General features: G+C 41.7%; 1 protein-coding gene across 3 annotated transcripts in view; it reads right to left on the bottom strand.

The window, feature by feature from the left end:
* The window catches only part of PPARGC1A (PPARG coactivator 1 alpha), a 1,046,166-nt gene that overhangs the window by 42,272 nt on the left and 978,594 nt on the right, over window positions 1-25,300 (bottom strand). For 2 of the 3 annotated variants that reach the window (XM_072126005.1, XM_072126006.1), the window contains 3 exons: window positions 10,614-10,808; window positions 7,939-8,061; window positions 4,491-4,692 (listed from right to left, as the gene is read on the bottom strand). In XM_072126005.1, the coding sequence (XP_071982106.1) occupies window positions 4,491-4,692; window positions 7,939-8,061; window positions 10,614-10,808 (520 nt within the window). The remainder of the gene's footprint in view (window positions 1-4,490; window positions 4,693-7,938; window positions 8,062-10,613; window positions 10,809-25,300) is intronic. The other variant, XM_072126007.1, reaches the window with a different exon arrangement.

Genomic DNA, 25,300 nt, shown 5'->3' with positions numbered 1-25,300 from the left:
GGTTTGTCCCATCTTAAGTATTTGTGACATGTCCACATGATATGCCATAAATACCTTACAAGTATTTTTGGTGCTTCCATTGTTGAAGATCCTCTCCTTTCATGCAGGGAGCGAGAAGGAGGTCAGTATATCTCCATTCTTCAGATAAGTTTTGAACTTATGGATATCTTGTGGATATCTCATAAATAACCAAGATGAGTGTAAAGTTTTAAGTCATAAAAGTTCATATTTTCAGTGGTACAGTCAATCACCGGTCTCAACGGAGATGATGCATGCACAGCTTATGACCACTGAGGCCGGTGATTCGCTGCAGATGTTATATGTATATGTTACATCATCACTGCGGGACTAGTCAACAAAGGGACCGTAGTTATTTTTTTTAAATGATGAATTCCTGTATTTTTGAAACTTTTTGATATCCTGCTCAGCATATAACAATGACTACACTGATATATAATAAAACTAGCCCATCCTCAAAATAATACTGCCATACAATGCTTATATAGTAAATGACTATTTACCACCTCCATCTCTTTGCGTCTTGAGCTGATTGTTTCGGAAGTCAGTATTCCAATTTGGAGCTCTACTATCAACAAGGCGCTCCTGGGCTAATGTTAAAGGGGTTGTCCACTTTCAGCGAGTATTCAATGTTGTTTGCATGATGAATCAATTCCTCACAGTTTTCTAGATTTCTGTTTGCTGTCATTCTATAGTAAGCTTCATTTTTTGCTTCCTATAGATAAAACCGCTCCCTGGTCATGTGATGTAGCACAGGTGCACGGCTCATTATATCTCTGGTCATGTGATGTCACACAGGTGCGCGGCTCATTATATCTCTGGTCATGTGATGTCACACAGGTGCGCGGCTCATTATATCTCTGGTCATGTGATGTCACACAGGTGCGCGGCTTGGTTTATCCCTGGTCATGTGATGTCACACAGGTGCACGGCTCGTTATATCCCTGGTCATGTGATGTCACACTGGTGCGCGGCTCATTATATCCCTGGTCATGTGAAGTCACACCGGTGCATGGCTCATTATATCCCTAAACATGCGATGTCACACAGAAGCACGGTTTGTTATATCCCTGGTCATGTGATGTCACACAGGCGCATGGCTCATTATATCCCTGGTCATGTGATGTCACACAGGTGCACGGCTCGTTATATCCCTGGTCATGTGATGTCACACAGGTGCGCGGCTCGTTATATCTCTGGTCATGTGATGTCACACAGGTGCACGGCTCATTATATCCCTGGTCATGTGATGTCACACCGGTGCACGGCTCGTTATATCCCTAAACATGTGATGTCACACAGGTGCATAGCTTGTTATATCCCTGGTCATGTGATGTCACAATGGTGCAAGGCTCGTTATATCTCTGGTCATGTGATGTCACACCGGTGCACGGCTCGTTATATCCCTAAACATGTGATGTCACACAGGTGCATAGCTTGTTATATCTCTGGTCATGTGATGTCACATCGGTGCAAGGCTCGTTATATCCCTGCTCATGTGATGTCACAGTTGTACGGCTCATTATATCCCTGGTGATGTGATGTCACACAGGTGCACGGCTCGTTATATCCCCGGTCATGTGATGTCACACAGGTGCAGGGCTTGTTATATCCCTGGTCATGCCATGTCACACAGGTACAGGGCTCATATATATCCCTGGTAATGTCATGTCACACAGGTGCATGGCTAGTCAGTGTCACAGAGAGTAATCAGAGCTGTGTGTTATAACGAGCTGTACACCGGTGTGACGTCACATGACCACAGATATAATGAGCCCTGCACCTGTGTGACATCACATGACCAGGGACTGTTATTATTCAAAAGAAGTAAACAATGAAGCATCCCATTGAATGACAGCAAGCAGAGATTTAGAGAACCGCAAGGAATTGATACAGAAAGTATATTCAAAAATTGTAGAACCTTTCATTACACAAACAATATCAATTATTTGTTGAAAGATGACAACCCCTTTAAAATTCCCAGTGGTTCAGGAGTTTAAGGTTAACTGCTGAGGTCCAGGTTGTCACCTACCACACGGTAAGCAAATGACTTCCATTACATCCATATGTCCATCTACCCAAGATGTAAATACATATACAGGGGCAATATATTATTATTATTATTATTATTATTATTATTATTATTATGTAATATGATTGCGTTCGAATTTGCCTTATCCTGGGGATGAATTTACACTTTGCAGCAGGTCTTACGAGCACAACTTATTACAATGAAATAAAAAAAGTCTAATAAAAGCAGCACATCTCCAGTTATGGCTCATATAAAAGTATCTTTTGTTGATGGTTTCTCTTTAAGGAAATTGCTTATTGCTTTGTTTTTTTGCAAGTAGGAGTAAAGTGATTTGATTTATAGACAAGCAAGTGTACACTAGAGGAAAAAAATTCTCAAGCCCTTCTGGAATTACCATGTGGAAAATTACCCATTAAGCATGCTATTTAGCAATAAAAATGAAAGGGAGCCACAATGGATGTTTCCAGAGTTACATAAGGAATAGTAATGTAGAAGAAGTATGCCATCGGGCATGAAAGAGACAAAACTGCAGACGTTCCGCAGAAACGTGTCTCTAGGGCTCTTCCTGCAGCGACAGTACAACTGGGGATTGGTAGGTGACAGGTACAGGCTGCTGGAGGGAGGGAAGGAGCGGCTCTGATTGCCTGGATAATGTATATACAAGAGAGAAGAAGAGGTGAGAACTGCTCTATCCGTCTCTTATATATGTAAGGATCTATCACAGTCTTCTTTCAGCTCTGTTACATGTTTAGTTTGTCAGATGTAGGTCATAGGCCATACAATCTGCTCAGCTCCTCCTGCTCTATAACATGCTACCTGCAGATAGGACACTATGTACAATCTGCTCAGCTCCTACTGCTCTATAACATGCTGCCTGCAGGTAGGACACTATGTACAATCTGCTCAGCTCCTCCTGCTCTATAACACGCTGCCTGCAGATAGGGCACTATGTACAATCTGCTCAGCTCCTCCTGCTCTATATCATGCTACCTGCAGATAGGACACTATGTAAAACCTGCTCAGCTCCTACTGCTCTAAAACAAGATGCTTTAAGATAGGACACCAGGTACAATCTGGTAACCTCACATAGGAAAAGATAGAGCTCACCATCCAAACACAATGCCATGTGTGAGGGAAAACGGCACGGACCACCTCGCTGCTAAGGCATCAAGCTTCAAAGAGGAGGAAATATTGACTTGCCAACTCTCTTTGTATCGGTGATTTACCCAATAAAGTAGTGTGTATCGGATACTGGCTGGACCGTGAATATTTCTTCCACTTTGTTACAATCTGGTAACCCCTTGCTGCTCTATAACATCCTTCATGCAGATAAGATACTATATACAATCTGCTTAGCTCCTCCTGCTGTATAAGATGCTGCCTGCCAATAGGACACTATGTACAATCTGCTCAGTTTCTCCTGCTCTATAACATGCTGCTTTCAGATAGGACACCAGGTACAATATGGTCAGCCCCTCCTGCTCTATAACTTCCTTCTTGCAGATGAGACACTATATACAATCTGCTTAGCTCCTACTGCTGTATAATATGCTACCTGCATAAAGGACACTATATACAATATGCCGAGTTCCTCCTGCTTTATAACATGCTGCTTTCAGATAGGACACCAGGTACCATCTGCTCAGCTCCTCTTGCTCTATAACATCCTTCGTGCAGAAAAGACACTATATACAATCTGCTACTCCTGAACTATAACATCCTGATACTAGGCAGAACCAAAGAGTTAAGTAAAGGCTGTCCCATGAGGACAACTGATTTCCACGAGGCCTATTAGGGAATATAGATGTCACAGAAAGAACTTATCTCCTTATCACGGAGAGAACTCAGCTTCTCCTGCTCTATAACATGTTGCCAGTAGATAGGACACTATGTACAATCTGCTCAGCTCCTCCTGCTCTATAACATGCTGCCTGCAGATAGGACACTATGTACAATCTGCTCAGCTCCTCCTGCTCTATAACATGCTGCCAGTAGATAGGACACTATGTACAATCTGCTCAGCTCCTCCTGCTCTATAACGTGCTGCCTACAGATAGGACACTATGTACAATCTGCTACTCCTGAACTATAACATCCTGATACCAGGCAGAACCAAAGAGTTAAGTAAAGGGATTCCCATCAGGACAATTAATTTCCATAAGTCCTATTAGGGACTATATAGATGTCACAGAAAGGACGTATCTATAAGAAACCCAAACAAATTGGCAAAAAGAAGATTCAGCACAATTCAGCACATTCCCCATCTAAAGTGTAAGCTGCTGATGGTAAAAGCTTCTGTATAACATGACATATAGAGGCTGAGGAGATCTCAGGACCGTCCTGTCATATGTTCCGGCGACGCTCACAAACTCATCCGAATGAATAAAGATGACATTAAATTTAGCGCGAAGTGCGGCGCGTCTGTGCGTCCCCAATCTACCTTGAAAATGTGGATGAGGATGTAAGCAGGGCTTCTTTTTGGTGCATTTGTCAAGTCTGTTGTTCGTCCTGCTCTCTGCTGATTTGGTCTGAGGAGAGTCATCATTCGCGGTCAGGTACTTAAGGAGCTCGGAGCAGGGGCGCCTCTGTGGCTTCTGCGGCTGACAAATGTTTCTGGGTTTATTACTCCAGTAGTTTTCGCTCTTCATAGATATAGGGGGAGGGGGGAATGAAAGGAAAATAAAATTAGTAAAAAAAAAAAGAAAAATACAGAAAATGTTATTAATTTTGTGAAACCGCTTTGTGATTCCGTGAATAATTGTTTGCGGAACAAGGGAAGAAAATTGCATCTCAGATTCCCTTTATGCAAAGTTTGATTTCATCTCTCCATTTTATCTTAGGGAACATCGAGGTAACTTGTTTTTACAGGCTCCTTGTAATTAAGGATGGGATTAAAAGCACTTAAGGTTTATTTGTTACCTGCTGCTACAGCCAAGCGCCATCCGCTTCTCCTAAGTGCCCTGAAAATGCTTCTTTTTTGGCTAATTTGGGTGGTAAAGACCGATTATTTCAGATATTCAGATGTCCTGATACATAGAAAGTAGCTGTAATGCCCCTTACGTCATGTAATGCTAATAATAAATCTGTTTCCATGTAATACTAAGTGTCAGACGGATAAAAACAAAAAAAAAAATCCTGAAAAAATAAAGATGCTACTACCATTTATACTCTAAGAGGTCAAAGGGGTATTCCCGTTCTAGACACTCTGGCATCCCAGAGGTTATGCTATAAATCCCTGCTGTGCCCCCAGTATCAGAATGGGTCTCCCTTTATTCCCGTTCCACGTGGATACTCTATTTATGTAAATGAGTTTTTCAGTAACTATATTCCTAGATATTTTTATTTTATGCCTTATTTTCTACAGGGAGATCTAAATCATAGGGTAGAGCACAAGTTTGGGGGTACTACCAGACAGCTTAGTAATACGCAACTGGTGTACAAGAAGGGATCAAAAAGTTAATTTGCATAAATATAAAAACTGAGATTAACAATAAGAGATATTTGGGAAACAGGACAGTATATTTCTGGAAATTGCACCCAAGGATGAAGCAGACTCGTGCAAGTCCACAATTCTCTCCCTGATATCTTGGCTGATTTCTTTAGACTTTGCCATGATGTAACACAAAGAAGCAGTGTGTTTCAGGTGTGCATTCAAATACATCCACATGTGTGTCTCTATTCTCTATTCGCCAATAAATAAAGACACGAATGGTTTCGCAATCTTAGTGTAATAAAACGTTTAACTCTGCAATAAGTATCTGTCTCATTATTCTAACATTTGACAAATCTAAATAATTTTGCAGATCCTAATTCACCAAAAACGGGAAAGGTGTATTGTAATTGCATGTCAGATACTGAAAACATCATATGTATCATTTTATATAGTGTATGTAAAGTTCTGGTTTAGCTGTATGTGCATATAGGCGGTCCCCTACTTAAGGACACTCGACTTACAGATAACCCCTAGTTAAAGACTCCTCTGCCCTCTGTGACCTCTGGTGACCTCTCTGAATGCCTTACTATAGTCCCAGATTGCACTGATCAGCTGTAAGGTGTCTGTAATGAAGTTTTATTGATAATCCTTGGCCCCATTACAGCAAAAAATGTTGAAACTCGAATTGTCACTGGGGCAAAAAAAAATTTTGTCTGGATCTTCAATTATAAACTATACAGTTTAGACTTACATACAAATTCAACTTAAGAACAAACCCATGGAACCTATCTTGTATAAAACTGCCTGTATATTGTTGTCTTAACTGCTACTAATAGGCACAAAGTTTTTGCCCAGACCCTATGAACACCCCCTTTTTTATTATATTTTGTAATTATAGTTGTAATTATAGATTTTGTAATGTATAGATATTACCTTTAAATTATAGAAATATTTCTACACAAGGACCTTTTTATGCATTTTTTTTGACAGTTTTAGATAGTAAAAAAAGAAAAAATGAAATGTCCCCCCCCCCTGGAGTATAACATAACACCGCTGACCACAGACATAGCGATCACTGATAAAATCAGCGAATGTGTTTGAGAATGGAATCTCGCACGTGACGCGCTGATACGTGGTTCACGAGATGAGTTATCTGTCGCCTGGAATTACTGAACTACTGTGTGTAGTAGAAGATAAGGCCGGGAAGGACAGGTTTTACTGCTCCACCTCAGCTACCAATGCAACTGACAACCTGCTCCTTAAAGTGGGGGCAGCCATATTTACTGTACACATCCGGATTCCGGAATATCTCATCCAAAATTTGTCACTGGGCTTTATGACTATAAGGCCACAAAGCTAAAAATCCCCTCCTCCTCCTCCCTTCGAGATCAATGAGCAGCAAAGTCCTTAAAAAATTCATGAACGGGGCAAAAAGGGTCCATTTATCCCAGAAATATCACCATTGTTGTCTGTGTCTGATATTACAGTCTAATACCTAACAAACCCTTCGGACACCAGTTACACACTCACACCAGTCCAAAAGGGAGCCGGTCACTGGATTTTACCCCGCTATTTTATTTGCCCCCTCGGGTAGGGTATAAAATTTCCATTCTAGAATCCACTTTTATGTTAAAATTCATCCATTTACCTGTATTTAAAAAACAATTTCTATGAGAAAAGAACTGAGAAAAGTCACTTTGTGCTTGAGATGAGTCAAGTTTAGAGTTTGGAGGGGGAGCAATACTTCAGATGCCCCTATCTTAGGCTTTATAGCAGTTTAAACAATAGTTCTACACAGAGTTGGGTTGCTGCAGATAAAGATCATTTTTATATAACTTTGGTGGAGATTTGGTAAAGGTAAACAGATAAGATTTCACATAAAAGAAGGAATTCTAGAAAATGCATTTACCTCCTACCTCAGGGGTTTAGATGTTCATTGAGAAACATTTTGGTGACAGGTTCCCTTTAAGCAACCATATTGAAACTCTGGCTATGTGGCAAATTCTGCAAGTCACTACTATACCTGTGACCAGGGTCGACTCCAGGTTTCAGTAGGCCCCTGGGTGACAGAGCCTCAGTGGGCCCTTTTGCAGTGAACTCACATGGTGGAATTAAAAATTCAGAAACTAAAAGAGTCTCCTGTCCTAAAATATTCCCTAGTTTATCATCCCAAACAGCCCCCTCATGGTTATTTTATACAACCCCCTCACACCCTATGGATTCATTAGATATAGCCCCCTCTCTCCTATGGATTCTTTAAGAACAGCCCAATGTGGGCCCCCCCAGCTGCTCTGGGCCCCAGCACTTGCCCAGGTATGCCCAGTGCTAGCGCCGGCCCTGCCTCTGACTAGTAAAGAGAATATATACCCAGAGTACAGAATACTATATTATTCCATATATTGGCTTCCACCTCTTATTATTCCATTTATTTCGAGAAGAATAAGAAAGTGTGTACCTTAACGGGCGCGGGGCTTGTCCTGATCTTCTGATTAGGGCTTGCATGGTTGTGCGCACTGAGTCCAATGCATTCATTATAAATCAGCTGAGTGTTAGCTGGAGCCAGTAAGAGCTTTTTAAGCTGGAGAGAAGACAAGAAGGAGGACGGTTACAAGACAATGCAGAGCGACAATGACAAAATATTAGTTCAAATTAGTCATAAAGATTAAAAAAAAAATAATACAATTAACACAATTAGGAAAGACTTTTATGCAAAACATATATAAAAAAACATAAAAAATGAAAGACTATTCTGAAAGAACATGAAAAGAGCCTTAGGATATTGGGTTATAGTAGCATTTATACACACACAGGGCATGCTGGGAGTTGCATATTAATTTATAGGGCTATGGATTGGTCAGTTGATGTATATAGAAGATTATGAATGTAGACAATCCCTGTATATATATATCAGGGGGATCTTGTCTGCTCATATAAACGAAATGTTTATGTAGTTTATATTTTGACCCAAGACCTAGAAGACTCCCTTTAAGGTGGTATTGTGACCTTGAATATACATACCCTGGGGATATGTCGTAAATGTAGAATAGATGCAGGTCACATCTTTGGGAACGCATCTATATCCAGAAACCAATGACCTTGGTTATTTATGGAAGGCTTTATCTCTTGGCTCCATGACATGGGGTATTATAGAGGTATATTCCCCTAGAAGTAATGGTCCTCATGTGGCCACCATACAGCGGCACTTAGAAGGTCTTATGGATCCATAATGCAGTCCGGCCAAATGGTTGAGCAACTATAACATATATATTCCATAAACAGAGCTTCCCCTTTACCTAAAGTATACAATTAGTTGACTACAGCTGTTTCTAGGACATTGAGTGGAGCTGCTTCTCCTGGGGCCCACCATCTTGAGATCCACTTTGTTAAAGTCAATGGTGAAGGTCCCAGAGGAGGGAACTCCACTACTGTCCTAGAAAGGATGAGAAATATTACGGTGTTGGTATCTGTGGAAACCCCTGTTAAAGTAATCCTTACATTCACTATAAGATACTACTCCTAAATCATGAATCATGTATTATACGCTTAGATAAATGAACTGGAATAGAAGATATCTCTGGTTGCTTGTTCTTCTAGATCTTGATTTTATTTGTACTTATATTTTAATGTCTATATTTTCCATATACTTATAATCTATATTTGCTACCCAATGTGCTTATAGATAGTGGAGGTCACAGAGTGTAAAAAAGTCCTAACTCAAACCCCATCCTTCATTATCAAGCAAAGTCTTGGCTCATACTTTTGTTTGTTGGGGTCCTAAGAAAATTCCGAAATCCTACGAGAGTGTAGCCAACCAAAGCTGGGTTCCTTCTCTCCGGGTGGCATGGTTGTCTCTATATCATGTACATCTTTTCTGAAATCTGATGTCTATCTATGGGGGATGACCATGACTTCACTAGCCAAGGGTTTTAGGTAGTCGAATTGTGTCAACAGAGCCCTGGTTGACCTTCCCTCCATTATGTTTTATGTTCAGATTGACTAAGCCCCCCATAATCTCACTAGGCAATAGGTCCATGAAAGACTGGTGGTCATTTATGAGACTGATGGGATCTAATGGGGCAGATTTACTTACCCGGTCCATTCACGATCCAGCAGCGCGTTCTCTGCGGTGGATTCGGGTCCGGCCGGGATTCACTAAGGTAATTCTTCCGACGTCCACCAGGTGGCGCTGCTGCGCTGAAGTTCCCCGAGGCCCGCTGGAATGCCCTGAAGTTCACCGGCCTATTCCTCGTGAAGGTAAGTGCAAGTTCTGCAACACTTTTTTTTTTTTAAATGCAGCGGTTTTTCCGAACCCGTCGGGTTTTTCGTTCGGCCACGCCCTCCGATTACCGTCACGTGCATGCTGGCGCCGATGCACCACAATCCGATCGCGTGCGCCAAAATCGCAAATCGGAAATATTCGGGTAACACGTCAGGAAAACGCGAATCGGGCCCTTAGTAAATGACCCCCAATGTGTTAGAACTTTTCCACAATAATAGATGGTTGAGTAATGGGTGGGTTTGGATAGACATGCATTTGTATTAGAGGATCTGGAAAAAAGAGCCATTGACCTAAAGGCTCTTTGGCCATCATGTATCTAAAAGACAGAAAGATGAAGGAATCTTGCCAAACCAAGATGATTTTCTGCATATTATCTACTGAATAGTGAGATGTTCCGCTGACCTCATTTCCTAACACCTTCCTTTGAATTATCATCTTGTGGCTGATTACAGGCAACGGCTTCCATTAAAGCTACTGAAATAATCTGAGGCTACACGCAAGGATGAGTAATCTGGCTTCCACTGGTCAATAAAGCCAGGAGAAGAGCACTCTTGCCTTCAAAGTGGTAAAATGGATGATATTGATTATGGGTCCCAGATAACATTACAAATCAATGTCACAAGTTAAAAATAAAAAGCATCCCATGCACTTCGCAACGCGACGGCCGCTCCACCGTCTCAGCGTATCGTGTGCAATGTCATTACAGCTACTTTACGTCATGTTTTTCTTTTTGTTTGTTTGTTTTTAGACCTAAAATTAAAGTCCAAACCTTATTTTGACTACATCATACCCATGCAGCGGGTAGCCAGAAGCACATCCAATTCCCGTTAAACAGTAGGAAGGGTTCTTACTAGTGACGGCTCTTCTGCCTCCTGTGTTGGAGGGGTGCCGTCAGGCATAGATGAAAGGCTGGGATCATGTTCACTGGTCACATCTCCATCTGTCAGTGCATCAAATGAAGGCAATCCATCCTCATCCACAGGGAGACTGTCCAGTGTCTCCGTAAGAACTGCTAGCAGGTTTTCTTCATTCTCCTCTTCTATCTTCTGCAAGAGCAATAATTGAAAGTGTCAATAATATAATAAACTGCCATCATTTCACCAGTAGTCAACCTACACCAAGTACATCCATCCAATGTCACTGCCTTATAATTAGATGTCACTGGCTTATCATTAGCTGTTGTTAACTGGAGCCTTTATGGCCTTGGTATAGGATTTACTATAGGACTCCTGAAGTATGGTGTCACGGTGAAGCAGCTCAGCAACCACCGGCACATACATTAGCCCATGTGACCACTAAACTTGTGTGATCTTCTCCCGGTGTCAGGGGTCAATGGAAAAATAGATTGGATAGGTTGGATTTCCTATCCAATTCCACTGGATCCCCTGAGATAAGTGTCAGGAAGACGCTTATCTCCCTTTGCCCCATGAAAGCAAATTAAGAACGCATCTTTCGGCCAACCATTAGGCCGGTGGACATCTAAACAAATTCTTTTATCTACAGTTTCAACCATACAATCCATATTGTAACGTACGACACCATAATGGTGGATTGGTCAATATGATGTAATCTGAGCACTCATCTTTCTTGAACATCCGTCCACTAAGGTGTCTTGTAACGTAAGAACCTCTTAAACTCTAACATTACCGCTCGCTATGTCTATATTCTCAAGTAATGGAGTGCGATAACTGATTTTCCTTGGAAGGATGACCACAATACTAGGAAACATCTGGAGAACATGACTGGATGTCAAACATACGGGCCAGAGCTGGGCAGCGTCAGAGAGACATGGCTGATGGGTCTTTACGGACAGCTTTAAGTTATCTTCTACTGATGTCTAAAATAGTACAACAAAAATAGTAAAAGCATCTTGTGAAGTAGTCTTAAATCTGTAGCATTGTGTCTGTCAGTAATAGATTTCAATTTACTTATAGAGCTCCTCCTGCTCTACAACATGCTACATGCAGATGGTACATAGCAGAATTAACTGAACAGATTGTACATATTGTCCTATCTAATCAGCTCCTCCTGCCCTATAACCTACTGACTGCAAAAAGGATAATATACAAAATGGTCAGCTCCTCCTGCTGTGTGACATCCTGCCTGCAGATGGGACACTATGTAGAATCTGCTCAGCTCCTCCTGCTCTATAACATGATGCCTGCATATAGGATACTGTGTACAATGTGCTCAGCCCCAATGCTCTATAACATGCTACCTGCAGATAGGACACTATGTAGAATCTGCTCAGTTCCTCCTGCTCTACAACATGCTGCTTGTAAATAGGAAACTAAGTACAATCTAATTCATCCTGCTATATAACATACTGCCTGCAGATAGGACGCTATGTACCATGTACTCAGCTCCTCCTGCTCTATAAGATACTGCCTGCTAAAAGGACAATATACACAATGCTCAGCTCCTCCCGCTGTATGACATGCTGCCTGCAGATGGGACACTATGTAAAATCTGGTCAGCTCCTCCTGCTCTATAACATGCTGCTTGCAGATAGGACACTAAGTACAATATGTTCAGCTCCTCCTACTCTATAACATGCTGCCTGCAGATAGCAAACTAAGTTCAATCTGCTTAGCCTACCCTGCTCTATAACATGCTGCCTGCAGATAGGACACTATATATACAATCTGCTCAGCTCATCCTGCTCTATAACAGAACTGCCTCAGGAAAATACTGCGTTGTCTTGCTGCTAGGTTCCCATTCATAGAGACCCTCCTCACCCTTTTCTCAAAAACAGTTTAATATGAGGCTGAATAGAAAACATTTTCAAGAAGAATAAAACCAGAATGATCATTAATGCAGAAGAATAAAGCAAAGCCCGGATATCCTTAGGTTATTTGTCTTCTATCAGCTATACATTGGCTCTTTTATGTATAGCCACGATACACTGATAACCTGCCGAGCCTAAGAGCATGAGGTGTGCGAGAGGCAAGGGCAAGCCGTCCTGTGCAAACATGGCTGCTTTTCAGGTGCCCTTGCCAAGATCCCATGGTCATACAGCCGGTCCCCATCTATTATATAAGTTATCTGCCCCTATAGATTACCATGTAAGGAAATGATAATGTCCTGGACACAAAGGCACCGCTCAACAATAACCCTATAGATATGTATATTAGATATGGCCAATGCTGAATTGTTAAGTCCCGTCACTCGGAGGTCAAACTTCACAAGCAGCAAATATCATAAAAACACAAAAAACCTACAAAAAAAAAAAGATTGTATAGAAGCCGAAATCAATGAAGACAACTTTGCAGAACAGAACAAATCAGTAAGCAATTTATTAAGCTGTGAGAGGGGCTTTGCAGTGCAGTCAAACAGATGCCCTATATTACCATGGCATGGTGCCATCTCTCCAGCTGTGGCACAATCTTGCAATGAGTGGCTGTTTACTGAGTGAATGTGTGACACTAAAAGTCAAAGCTGTCACCTCGCCGCGCACTCGCTCTCCGCATTTGTCACTAGAGACAAAGCGGTGCCTGTGCATTAGACATATACAATAGGTTCAAACCGGTAAACCCCAGCCCATTTTATTAACTGTACACTAAGCTCGTAAAAAAAAAAGCCTGGCAGTGCCAAGCAAATATTTGCATCCGAAACTGGCATCGCATCAAAGACAATATCTCTTCTAATATCACCGCCAAAGCCTCCGCACTCTCTGCCTAGAGACAATGAAGGCACAAAGTGGGTGATTAGTTACTGCCGGCATCGATAGACTGGCACCCGGGCTCGGGCTGACACAATCCGTGGGCACAGGTCTTCTCCGGAGCAGCCTCAATTAGTTTTCTACAACTTTCAGCAATCAAACGCCCAGGAGAAGGCAACGTATGTAACAAAGATGACTCCGCTAAACAATTAATGTCACATTATATTATCGACTGTGTCCCAATTTACGCGGCAAATAAATCAACGTCACAATAAATAAAGCGCACTCGCCGACTAACACATGTCTGTTTAGAAAGTGACACGGCAGAGCAGCCCATTACTTACTGCAATGACTCGGCAAGGTAACCTTTATATTTTTGACGAAGCCATTATTTCTAATTATCGCAAATTGCTATTTATATAGAAACAAATTTATTAACTGCGGAGGGATGGATGGAGTTTTCGAGCAGTAAATCAATCAAAGGGTGGGAAGTACACAAGATGGGAACCAATTGTTCTGCGAGATTACAAGACAGGAGTCACTTAAAGTGTCCTTACTCATTTTGGAAAGAGTCTTGCTTGTGGGCTGAGACAGCATTAGGAGTACTGACTTCGGGCTTGGACCACATCTATAGTCCTGATGGAAGGCTCGGAAAAAGGTCGGACATTGACTGATACTGCAGCTACTTACAGCAGGCACTAGCAAGATTGTACTTTATAAGAGCTAAGAAATATGCTAATGTTTTCCAAGGTGGGAACACGTTGAAAGGCAGTTCCCTTAACACCAATCATGGCTTACAAGAAGTCTAATAACATGATGTGGGATTACGCCAAACCAGTATATCTATTCCAGAAGGAACAGATTATCAACTGTAGACAGAACTGTTTCGACCTGGTAGGGGCTCTTCAGTGCAGTGCAGGGAACTGGTTTGGCTGAGTGAGAGGCTATTGACTAAGTCTCTACATGCCTTAATTGGCAAACTCTCCATAAGAAGAACTCTTACTTCGTGACCCTAGTCACAAGCCTCTCACTCAGCCAAACCAGTTCCCTGCACTGTACTTGAGAGACCCAACCAGGTCGAAACATCACTACTATATTTATACTGGTTTGTCTTTGGCAAAAGGAGCCATTATTTTCTATGTCTCACCTTGAAAAACGTATTTGCATATTTCCCAGAATCCCCTAGTGGAGAATAAATGGTTATAAGTCACCACACACCTATAAGGCGGCCTTAATTGTGTCAGAGCTTAGCATAGTTCATGCCAGGCAAAATAGCTACTTCTCCAATCCTTTCTACAAACATGGACAAGGTTGATGTCATGTGTGTCAATGAGCGGACCAAAACTGTTCAGGTCAGTGCCGAACATTGTGGCTTGAAGTAGGGTTTGGCCTTCAGGCTCACCTGGATAAGCGGATTGAATTGCTGCCATGAACCACTGCCTAATACTAATCGGTTATGGGTATTAACCATGTGTATGCTTCCAGCAAAGGATTTAAGGGTAAAAACCGGTTCTGATTATATTTTAAATCCTGGTGGCTTTTTCGGGTTTGGGTAATGTGACCAAACTTTTATTCTAGGTTTTGCCTCCTGGATCCATCAATCACTACTTCTATGGACTACCTGATAACGTCTGGGAACATAGGATTGGGCATGTCATTTTTTAAACAATTTTAGCCAATAATTTCTACCCCTGGAAAATAGGCACCATTAGAAGTATCTAGTGGCAACTTATATTTTTCCCCCTATTGCAAACACAAGCATGTCGACCCAAACACAGCATGCATGTAGATGGGCAAGTCAGGAAGAACAGCTATTTGCCCATATGGAAAATTTGGATTTCCACAGACTGAAGGTTCAGTCAATTTCGCTCCAATCTCCAGGACCACCTGAAGTCAGCGGGTTATTTGATCTATAGATCAAATAACCCGCTGACTTCAGGTGGTCCTGGAGATTGGAGCGGTCCACACTGCTACCTGGGTTTACAAAGTTCTGTGCGTATCCATTACTTTCACCAGGACCCGAGCTGCGTGTACTAGAAGAGTAAGAAAATCACGACTCACATATTGACACACTAGTTTGCAGTCACTAGGAGTTCTGACCTGTATTGGACTCAAAGAGGACTTGCTTGAAAGTCATTGCTGTGAAAAATTAGGCAATTGGAATTGCCTTTCAAGGTTGTTAAGTTGCCGATAAAACAGCTGTGAGCGTACCAATGCTTTCCATGCACAAATCTATCACGTTCAAGCTGTTTTGCACCAATTTTAGGAATATGCTATAACCCGCATAAGCCTTGAAAATATTGATGAATTTCAACCCTTGCAAAAACCAAACATGGAATAACGTGCTCAATAAATTCTGTCCATTAGTCTGGATTCATTTTAGTCGTAATTGTGCCCTGCAGAGGTCGTTTTCTAGGGCAGTAGTGGATCCATATGAGGTTTAATATCATAACTGGATGATTATACCCCGGAGTAAAGTCCTATCCAATAGTTGTAATTATGCCTATGTTTAGGGAATATTTTGGCCCATACAAGCATATATATGGCAATGGGTGAAAAGTTGACTTGAGGAGATGTATAAAAACTTAAAAGGGATGTTGGCCATGAGCTCCTTAAGGTAACGTTGCGGAAAACTTTTCCCATAAAATTGACATGCTTTCAATAAAGTTATTCTGTAATGTTACATTTGTGGCTTGTGACACTTTTTCACGGTGATCACCGGGGGTTATAAATGTCCTCACCCAGGACAGTGATAACCAAAAAAAATTAGCATGCTATATTCAGATCGCGAGTCGTTGTTCCCTCAAAGAGTCACATCAGCTGGTTCCTCTATTTCCTTCACTAATGTTCCTCGGTATGCCTAGATATGTTATCAAAGGGCCCTCCAGTGGATTCCAGCCCATGAGCAACATAGATTGTAGTGATGGCCTTGGCTTCATCCTTGAACTGGGCATGCCATATTGTGATGGCATTGGCATATTGTGATGCCAACATACTGGATATCAGACTACTGGTGTTTTGGGTCAGTGTTGAACTGAAGTATGATGGAACTACCAGAAATTGTGATCTTGAGGGCCTACCATTCATCCTTAAAACCCATCATATAAGATCTACAGATTTAATAAACCTTAAAAATAGTCCATAGTTTCACGTGACTGCTCCAATGGACTTGTCTTCTTCTGGATATTTGGGCCCAATATAAATTGTTAAATTTTGTGCCTACCCAGAATCCTCTGTTGCTCTGGTGGGCAGTTCTGACCCCTCCTAAAAGGTTCCCTATAAAATTTCTTACTGGTCACCTTTTATAATGTTTCATACATCATTTTCTAAAATAAGAAACATGTTATACATTTCTTTCCCTAAGATCTCTAAAACCACTCTGCATGAAAAAAAAAAATCTTATTGTAAAGCTCCAAATAAAATGTTGTTCCTTCTGGGAAAAAAAAATCTAAAATCTAACTACATAACTCCTTACAAGAAATCCTGTCCGATAGCTGCATAAATATTCTAAACAGCACAATAACAAGAAGATACAAATAATATCATCTTAGAAATTCCTTTTTTTTTCTCTTCCTGAAGGCCTTTTCCTTAGTATTTTCCTTGGCAGAGAATCAGATTTATAAAAAAAAAAAAAAAACATCTATACATTTTTGGCTGCATGGCAGGATAATATATGAAGAAAAATGAGTGATGTGCGGGGTTACGCGTGAACATTTGTTTTAGGGAATATAGAATTGAATGAGATATATTGCTTTCTTTCTAAATAATAGATTAGGAAGCAGTTTCTCTTGCATCCTTTCATCTGAAGGTAGAAAAAAAAAAACCCATCCGCTCGAGCTTTTCATGGGCATTCAATAGCTTTATGGTGTCAAGAATTTGCATCCACTTATACTGCTACAGGCCTCGCTTCTTCATACAAGTCCTGGAGATGAATGAATGATGAAATATGGCGCCTATAAAGTTGTTCCTTGGGGACACTGCCATAAAAATAGAGTCAGAAAGAGCCGGGATGAAATATTGGAGATGTCAGCTGAAGATATTGACATAGAGATGAATACCCAGAGCTTTGAGTCTAGGTCTCAGGTACTCCCTGGCAAACAGATGGTACATCACAGCGACGGATGTTGTGGCCATGGTGGTAGCATTTGTGGATGTGACAATTAATGTTTATGGGTCAGGGAATAAAAGAAGGCTGGGGGTATAAGGTAAAACAGTCATTAATAACACCGGCCTTGATAGCAGGCATATAAATGGGGAAATTTGCATGAAAAAAATGGAATATAGGAGAAAAACTGTTGAAAATTGCTGCAAATTTAGGTAAAAATTGGTTCAAGGATAAAGAACAGAATTACTGTATGTTAATACAACCCGTAGCCAATGTTAATGACTACACTGCGTAGACAAGTCCATCCTAGATTATATAATGGTCAGAACTGAACCTCCAAGACGATTCCCCATTGAATTATGGAAAATTTGCCCCCAATCTGACCAAATTTGGCTAAAAGATCAATGTACAGTTATTTTTAGGTGTATTTAGCAACATCTGAAGATCTTTTAAGTAAGCTTGAATCCTCAGTCAGCTGTTTGTAAAATCATAGCTTCTCCTAATGCACTTTGAGGATGTCCTCACACTGCTGTGCATTTAGGCCGGTTGCCGACAAGAAAAAGGCTCCATACGTTGGCAGGATTTGGCAGGCTATTTTTCCAGTGCCGTGTGCTCCCACAGCTGCCGATCCCTCCCTAATCCATAGTAAAGTACTGCACCTCGCCACAAACACGGGTAAAGATACAGCGTGCTCTATCTTTACCCCGTGCATGGTACATACCGAACCATGTGTGTGCGAATCGTACTGCCACCGGGCGCCATAGGCATCTATGAGGACGGATATACATCCCGGCAATGCCTGTGTGAAACGGGCCTTAACCTTGTTTCCCTGAAATGAACTGACATGTTGAGTTTAGTCCAATGATATGAGGTTCACTCCGGGACATCCTGCCATTGCACACAGCATTCTTGGATCAAAGTCACTTGTGGGCAACTGGCCTACGTTTTATGCATTGAACCCCCCCTCCCATTGCTCTAAGCAAAAGCAAAAAACTGGATGCTGGTTATTAACCAATCAGAGTCAATCAGAGCAGAGAGATGTCAAGAAGTTGAATGCAGAGGACTAAGAGCACAGCAGTGTGAGGACATAAACCTGTACACTTGGAGAAAGAATATAATTTCTTCATACACAAACATATGATTAAAAGAAATCTATCGAAATCAAGAAGGGACACTTACTTAGGCCCCTCCTACACTCGCAATTGTGATACGATGAACTTGCATCACACTCGCAACGTGTGCTGCTCGGATCGCACGGCCTGAAAGCTGAAACCGGAACTGGACTGACATGCTAGATCCAGGCACCATTACTTATATTTGTTATCCATAGCTTCCTTCCTCCTAAAATCAACTTTGACAATTATGTTAATAAAACAGGAGGGCTCCAGGGAGTTGTTACCAGAATCTCTCCATGCTGTATCTTCACAGTTACCCTGTGCAATAGCAAATCCCTCTGTGTAGGGAGGAAGAATTGCTGTGAGACCATGGTGCGGGGTTGAGACAGTGTAACTTCCTGTGAAGCTACAGCATAACACACACGAGAGCTCTGCAGGCTCATTAGCATAATTATAAAAGTTGACCACAGTCTATGAGTGTCTCTGGTTTATTATGATGGATTGTGATGGTGAATTTCCTTTGAACAGCTGCTTTCACCTAAAATTATTAGGCACAATGGTCAAAACTGATGAAAAACTTTGTCTTTTTTAAAGTAGGTTTTGAAAAAATAATTTTAATCAATATTGTTTTATCTAACTTTACTGAAAGCGATATACCCCTCTTTTTTTTTAGAAGTTTAACGTATACAATGAACCCTCTTTAACGACGTGCAATCAACAGCTTTATTCTTGTCTAAAACGTTGACTCTTAAGAGGACATTCCAATAATTGAAGATCCTCTAGGACACACAGCCAGGACCATAGAAGCCTCATAGCTGGACTTTCATCTCCATGAGTCACAAAAGAAGTCAAATCTCTAGAGGAATATTCCGCCCAGTGACCACGAGCGCCATTCACATCTCTGAAGTCAATTAACGATTAGATTTTATTTGTGTACACGTCATATCTTTCATGTCCTTGACACCACGCTTTGATTCTGAAACAAAACCAAAAAAAAATCTCGGAACGAGGCGCGCTGACTGCATTAACGGGACGACGATAAAATACTGTTTTGTGGAGCCGCAGCTTTGGTTGTAGGCCCAATATGAAAAATTTATGGTAATTGAAACCAGTGAATCTTTAGAAATGCAGTCAATTTAAGTCAGTATCAAAAGGTCACTCTTTTCAATTTCTACTTGATGCCGAGAACAATATTGAGAAAACACCTGAAAGCAAATGATCTTATCAGTCTCTAGACCTTAACATTTACTGACGGAGTCAAGTAATTTGCTGATTAGTAAATAAATGCATTACCTGTATCCAAGAAGACGGAGATCACTAGGGAGAGGGTGTTCTGGTAACGCGGCGACTTGACGTTGTAGAACTATTAATGAATGGATTTATAATATATAACGGCGGATGTGTATAACCAGTATCGGACAGACCCACCACAGGATCAGAGGATCCTCCGGAGGGCCCAGGCTCTATAACCTAATATGGTATCCCATAGATACAGCCAAAGACAACCTAATTTGGAGGATGATAGGGTATATTTCTTAGGAGTAGAGATGAGCGGACCCATGCGTCGGGTACAGCAACCATAGGGATGGTTTGTTTCTGAACTAACCATCTAGGGGCGTCAATTTACCAGATTGGCTGTTCAGCCCCAATCCTGCAATAGGTCCGCGTCTGGTGGCCGGACATATAGGGACAATCAGGTCTGTTCATTTCTACTTAGGAGATCTAAGGGCCCCAAGGAACCACCAGAAGTCCAGTCTGACACTGTATACGACAAATAAGTCAGTAACGCATGTAAACCAAATGTTAATTCAACCACAAATTGCATGTGTTCTCAGTAGGTAGAGGTAAATAGGCCACTTACAGAAACTTTTGGAGGAATATTATCAAAAATTAGACAATAATTTAATAATATTTAAGGATTTTTTTTCCAGTTTTTCATATTGATTGCCTATTTTATATGCCCACCGGTCCACTAAGTCAACCCAGGGTAGAGATCTATTCTCCAGTGTAGTGACTAAGCTGTATTACTGCAACTTGATTAATTAGAGGTGTAGTTACCCAACTTGTCCACTACATGTAAACGGGAGCTGTCCTTCAGGATCAGCTGATCGCTTTGGTCCCAAGTGCCAGACCCTAACTGGTGTTCAATTCAAGAGCAATATAAGTTCCATAATCACTAGAGATGATCAATTCAGGACTGGGAAAGCTGTTTGAAAGTAGGGGCATAACTTAAAGGGGTACAGAAGGTGCCCATACAACAAAAGCAGTACGATAAATAAGATATTAAAGTTGATGGCTTAGCAGAGATTTTGCATTAGGGTGAACTTCAAGTTACACCACTGGATTAAAGGAAAGGGGTCGTAAAGGCGGCCATATTTGTTTCTTCCCATAAAGGTAAAATCTGGAAAAAAAGGAAAAAGCTGCCTTGTTATATTCATAAGCGATTTCCAAAATTTAGCAGGAGCATCTCCTTGCAGCGCGGTCTTGTGCTTCTTACACTTAGCAGAAGGTTAGACTTTGTGGAATCAGTTTGTAGAGCGTAATATTTCCATTTCTAAGCCTCGGAGTGACCTTCAGGCATGAATTTACATGGAGGAATTTATGGCAGATTATAAAATGACAAAACTGCTTGTAAGTATGTAACAAAGTTTAGCCAACCTCCCAAACCTGATCTGTCACATTGTGCAAGTACAAGTGGCTAATTCCATTGAGGAATCTGTAGTACAACTATTAGCGGGTAGGTCATGGGGGCATCCAATCGGTAGAGTGATGCCACAGGTTGTATGTACATGTCAGTGAAGTGCTAATATATATGTTCTAGGATAATGAGGCCGTCAGGGGATGGGGGAGCTTTAACATTCTGTCCAGATTTTCTCAACCTACAGACATGTAAGGACTCACGTACCCTGCAATGCACAGAGGCCGTACAGCCAGATTTATACTGAGACCCAATGGGATAACTTGAAGCTGTCGGACCCCAGTGCAAAATGTGTTCCAGACCCCCAATTAAAATGAATAGTTTATAATACTAGTCTACTCATCTAGGAAAGTTACACCATATTGGCCCCCTAAACCTTTTGGGCCCGGGTGCGACTTCACCCTCTGCACCCCCTCAAGTTAGGCCCCTGCTGAGACACATATACTACTATATACCTAAACAGTGGAATACTGTTATCTAACCCCTCTGGCTGATACATTCCTCCTGCACTGATACAATGTAACAAACCGTCAGCACAGGAAAAAAAAGCTTTGTTCTGTTCCTATAATAAAACTAATATGTCACCAATTTTGACTATGCTACGTAATAGTCCTGTAGAGCTGTGTAAAGTAGAAGCAGGACTATGAAAAAGTGCCCTTCTCCTAGTGTACTGGAGGTGTACCCTCACCCTGCTGTGCTCTTAGCTCTCTGCATTCAGTAGCAGATTTGTCGCTTAATACCAGAACATCTGTGCAGAGACCCAAGAGAAGGGGCTACATAGTAGTTTAATGCAGTGGGCTAAGAGCGCAGCAGTGTGAGGACATGTAATGCACTGGAAATAATAATCCTGGAATATCCGGCTTGTTTGCACAGCTTTCCATAGACAAAGATGATGTCAAATTCCTGGATACATCTGCAGGAGGAGCCTTACGTGTCTAGTATACAGTATAACCTCTGGATATCCTGTAAGCAATCATGTCTCCATTCACTGACAGCAAGTAGAGATTTTTTTAGAGCATATTCGAAAGGTACAGAAGATTTTACGACAAGATTTGATGATCATTACATAACTTTTTGTGAGGTGTACAGAGGCGACACGTCTGCTCCCCACCCCCTCCCAGAAATGTCTCTGCTAACAATTATTAGTGGATCTGTTTCTTGTAATATGGAAGTCAGACGGATTATTGGCTTAGTTTGTGTGGCACGGTGTAACAGAGGCCCTGGTAAGCTTGGAAGCTTACCCCTAGACTTTAAATAGCAAGCACTAGAGAATTATCTTAAATACTAGAAAACTTGTTCGCCCTCGCCGGAGCAGATAACCGCCATATGTTTCCTTATTTGGGAATTGCTGAGCTTTTTATAGCAGCTCTGATTCACGCTGCTACCTTCTCCTTATCTTGTCCACCTTTTTGGCAGACGTTGTGGAGCTGTTTGGGCTGAATCATCCCATTTTAATTCCGTACTTTATATACAAAGGTTAAGAGAAAATGCATATAATGTAGAAGGTGGAGACACGATAGGGCGGTGGAGTTTTTTCAACCCTTTTAATTTTGTGAATCCAAAAATATTTCAGTGGGTGTTTTGGAGAGATTAAGCAGAGCTGAATGTGTCATTTTTCGGCTTGAAAGCCAGATTTCCAGCATCCAAACCCTGATAAATGTTGCCCATTGGTTCTACAAATCATCTTTTTGGTGATTTGTAGATTCTGAACAACTCTGCCAATATTCAGACACCAAACTGATTCAGAATGTTTTCCGATTCGCGTCGGACGAAACAGGCAACTTACAATACTAAGAGATCCGTTAAAATATCCATGGAATTCAATGGATTTTTATTGTTTTTTTTTTTTTTTTAAATTTGAAATGAGAATAAACAAAACGATATGGGAGGTTTTCATGTGTTTTAGAGAAACAGAGGGGGTTTTAGCTCAATTTTTAGGACAATTTGATATGATCCTGGGAAGTAGATCTGAGAATGGTGCAGACTCGGAAGTTTAAGCGAAGTGTCAGGGGAGACGGGGACAAGTAGCACAAACCCTAGCGTAGACTATATCATACAATGTGAATAGTGGTAAGTAGGGACTCTCACCTGCCATCCAAAAGAATCGGCTTTGAACATAAGAATCCTGCTTTGTGTCATTCTTCACTCTCCAGTGACGCGGAAGAGATGCAATTGATAGAATAGGGAGAGGATGGAAGTGTCTGGCCCTCAGGACCAAAGGAACTCAGTGGAAACCACACGGATAGGGTTAACTGGTTCTCTTTGTTTTCATATTAGCAACGCGTTTTGGCTTGAGACTCAAGACTTCATCAGGACAATTTGAGTCACATTGGCTCGGGACAGTTACTTTCAGGCAAAGCTTCTTCGAATTAATGTGGATGATTTTCTCATCTTTCATTTGTTTGCATAAGTATTCTTACACTCTCAATGGGGAGAGGAGAAGAACCTCTACTCAAACTTGGTGGTGACCTAATACCCCTGAGAACATTGAAGCTACATAGATCAACTTCACGGAGAACCCGACGGATTCGGAAAAAAACACAGAATTTTAAAAAGAATTTGGGGGTCATTTACTAAGGGCCCGATTCGCGTTTTCCCGACGTGTTACCCGAATATTTCCGATTTGCGCCGATTGTACCTGAATTGCCCCGGGATTTTGGCGCACGCGATCGGATTGTGGCGCATCGGCGCCGGCATGCGCGCGACGGAAATCGGGGGGCGTGGCCGAACGAAAACCCGACGTATTCGGAAAAACCGCCGCATTTAAAAACCGAAAAAGTGTCGCTCAGGAAGCGCTTACCTTCACCTGGTCCGAGGTGGTGCATTCCGGCGCGTTGAGATGATTTTCAGCGCAGCAGCGCCACCTGGTGGACGGCGGAGGAACTACCTTAACAAATCCCGGCCGGACCCGAATCCTGTGCAGAGAATGCGCCGCTGGATCGCGAATGGGCCGGGTAAGTAAATGTGCCCCTTTGTGTCGCAAGAATAGCACTCACATACACCGAGACGAAGAAGGTGAACTCCGGCGGACTTCGGAGCAGCAGCGACACCTAGTGGACATCGGGCGCACGACCTTAGTGAATCCCGCCAGAACCCGAATCAGTGTCGGAGAACACGCCGCCGGATCCCAATTGGGATCCTCTATTCATTAGTGTGTCAGATCGCATGCCGGGGACCCCTGACACTGTGGGCCCCATAGCAGCTGCTCTGGCTGCTATCCCTCTAGTTACGGCCCTGCCCAGGCTTCACTAAGTCTGATGCTTGGGCAATACATTGCAGGTGTACTATGGTGCATTAATGAAGCAACACTCAGGCACCAGGTGAGGGTCATTGGACCCATCTCTACGTAAATATCAGTGTTTGTTTTTTTATTGCACCAAGAAAAGTAATGGGGCAATTTGAGACATTTGTAAACCATTGATCCATAAGGACCTGTGGGTGGTTAAATACCCGGACCCTTTAAAGAGTTCATAAACTTATGGAGATAGTGATAAGAAGTCATTTTTAAAAAAAATTATACAATGGCCCATTGTCAGTTTTGCTAGAAAATGTTTGTAAGGTTTGTTACTAAAGTTTATGATAGCCCGGAATAAAACATTTCCTGCCCTTATATTTCACCTCCTAAATTCTAAAACCCTGCACCGGATGCTATAAAAGAAAAAAATAAAAACCAAGAAGGTTGTGAAGACTTCTCCGAATTCCCAGTGCTCTATAAATGATCTGCGACCAATCCCGGAATAGCGCAGACACCATTAATAGTGTACAAACTATGATATTTCTACTTTCTGCTTGGTATGACAACACGTACAGACAAATTATAGGATCAGTGATGAAGCTGCACCACATTATTCTAAAACACTGACATTTTAATGTTACTGGTAGGTACTGTAACCATGGCAACCCAAGGGAGTAGAATCGCGGGTTTTGTAAAACTTGTAGGAAATACAACATTTTCACTG

This window comes from Engystomops pustulosus, chromosome 1 (assembly GCF_040894005.1).
Source record: "Engystomops pustulosus chromosome 1, aEngPut4.maternal, whole genome shotgun sequence".
NCBI lineage: Eukaryota > Metazoa > Chordata > Amphibia > Anura > Leptodactylidae > Engystomops > Engystomops pustulosus.
Note: the sequence above shows the minus strand (reverse complement) of the source record. Positions and strands in the feature narration are given on the sequence as shown.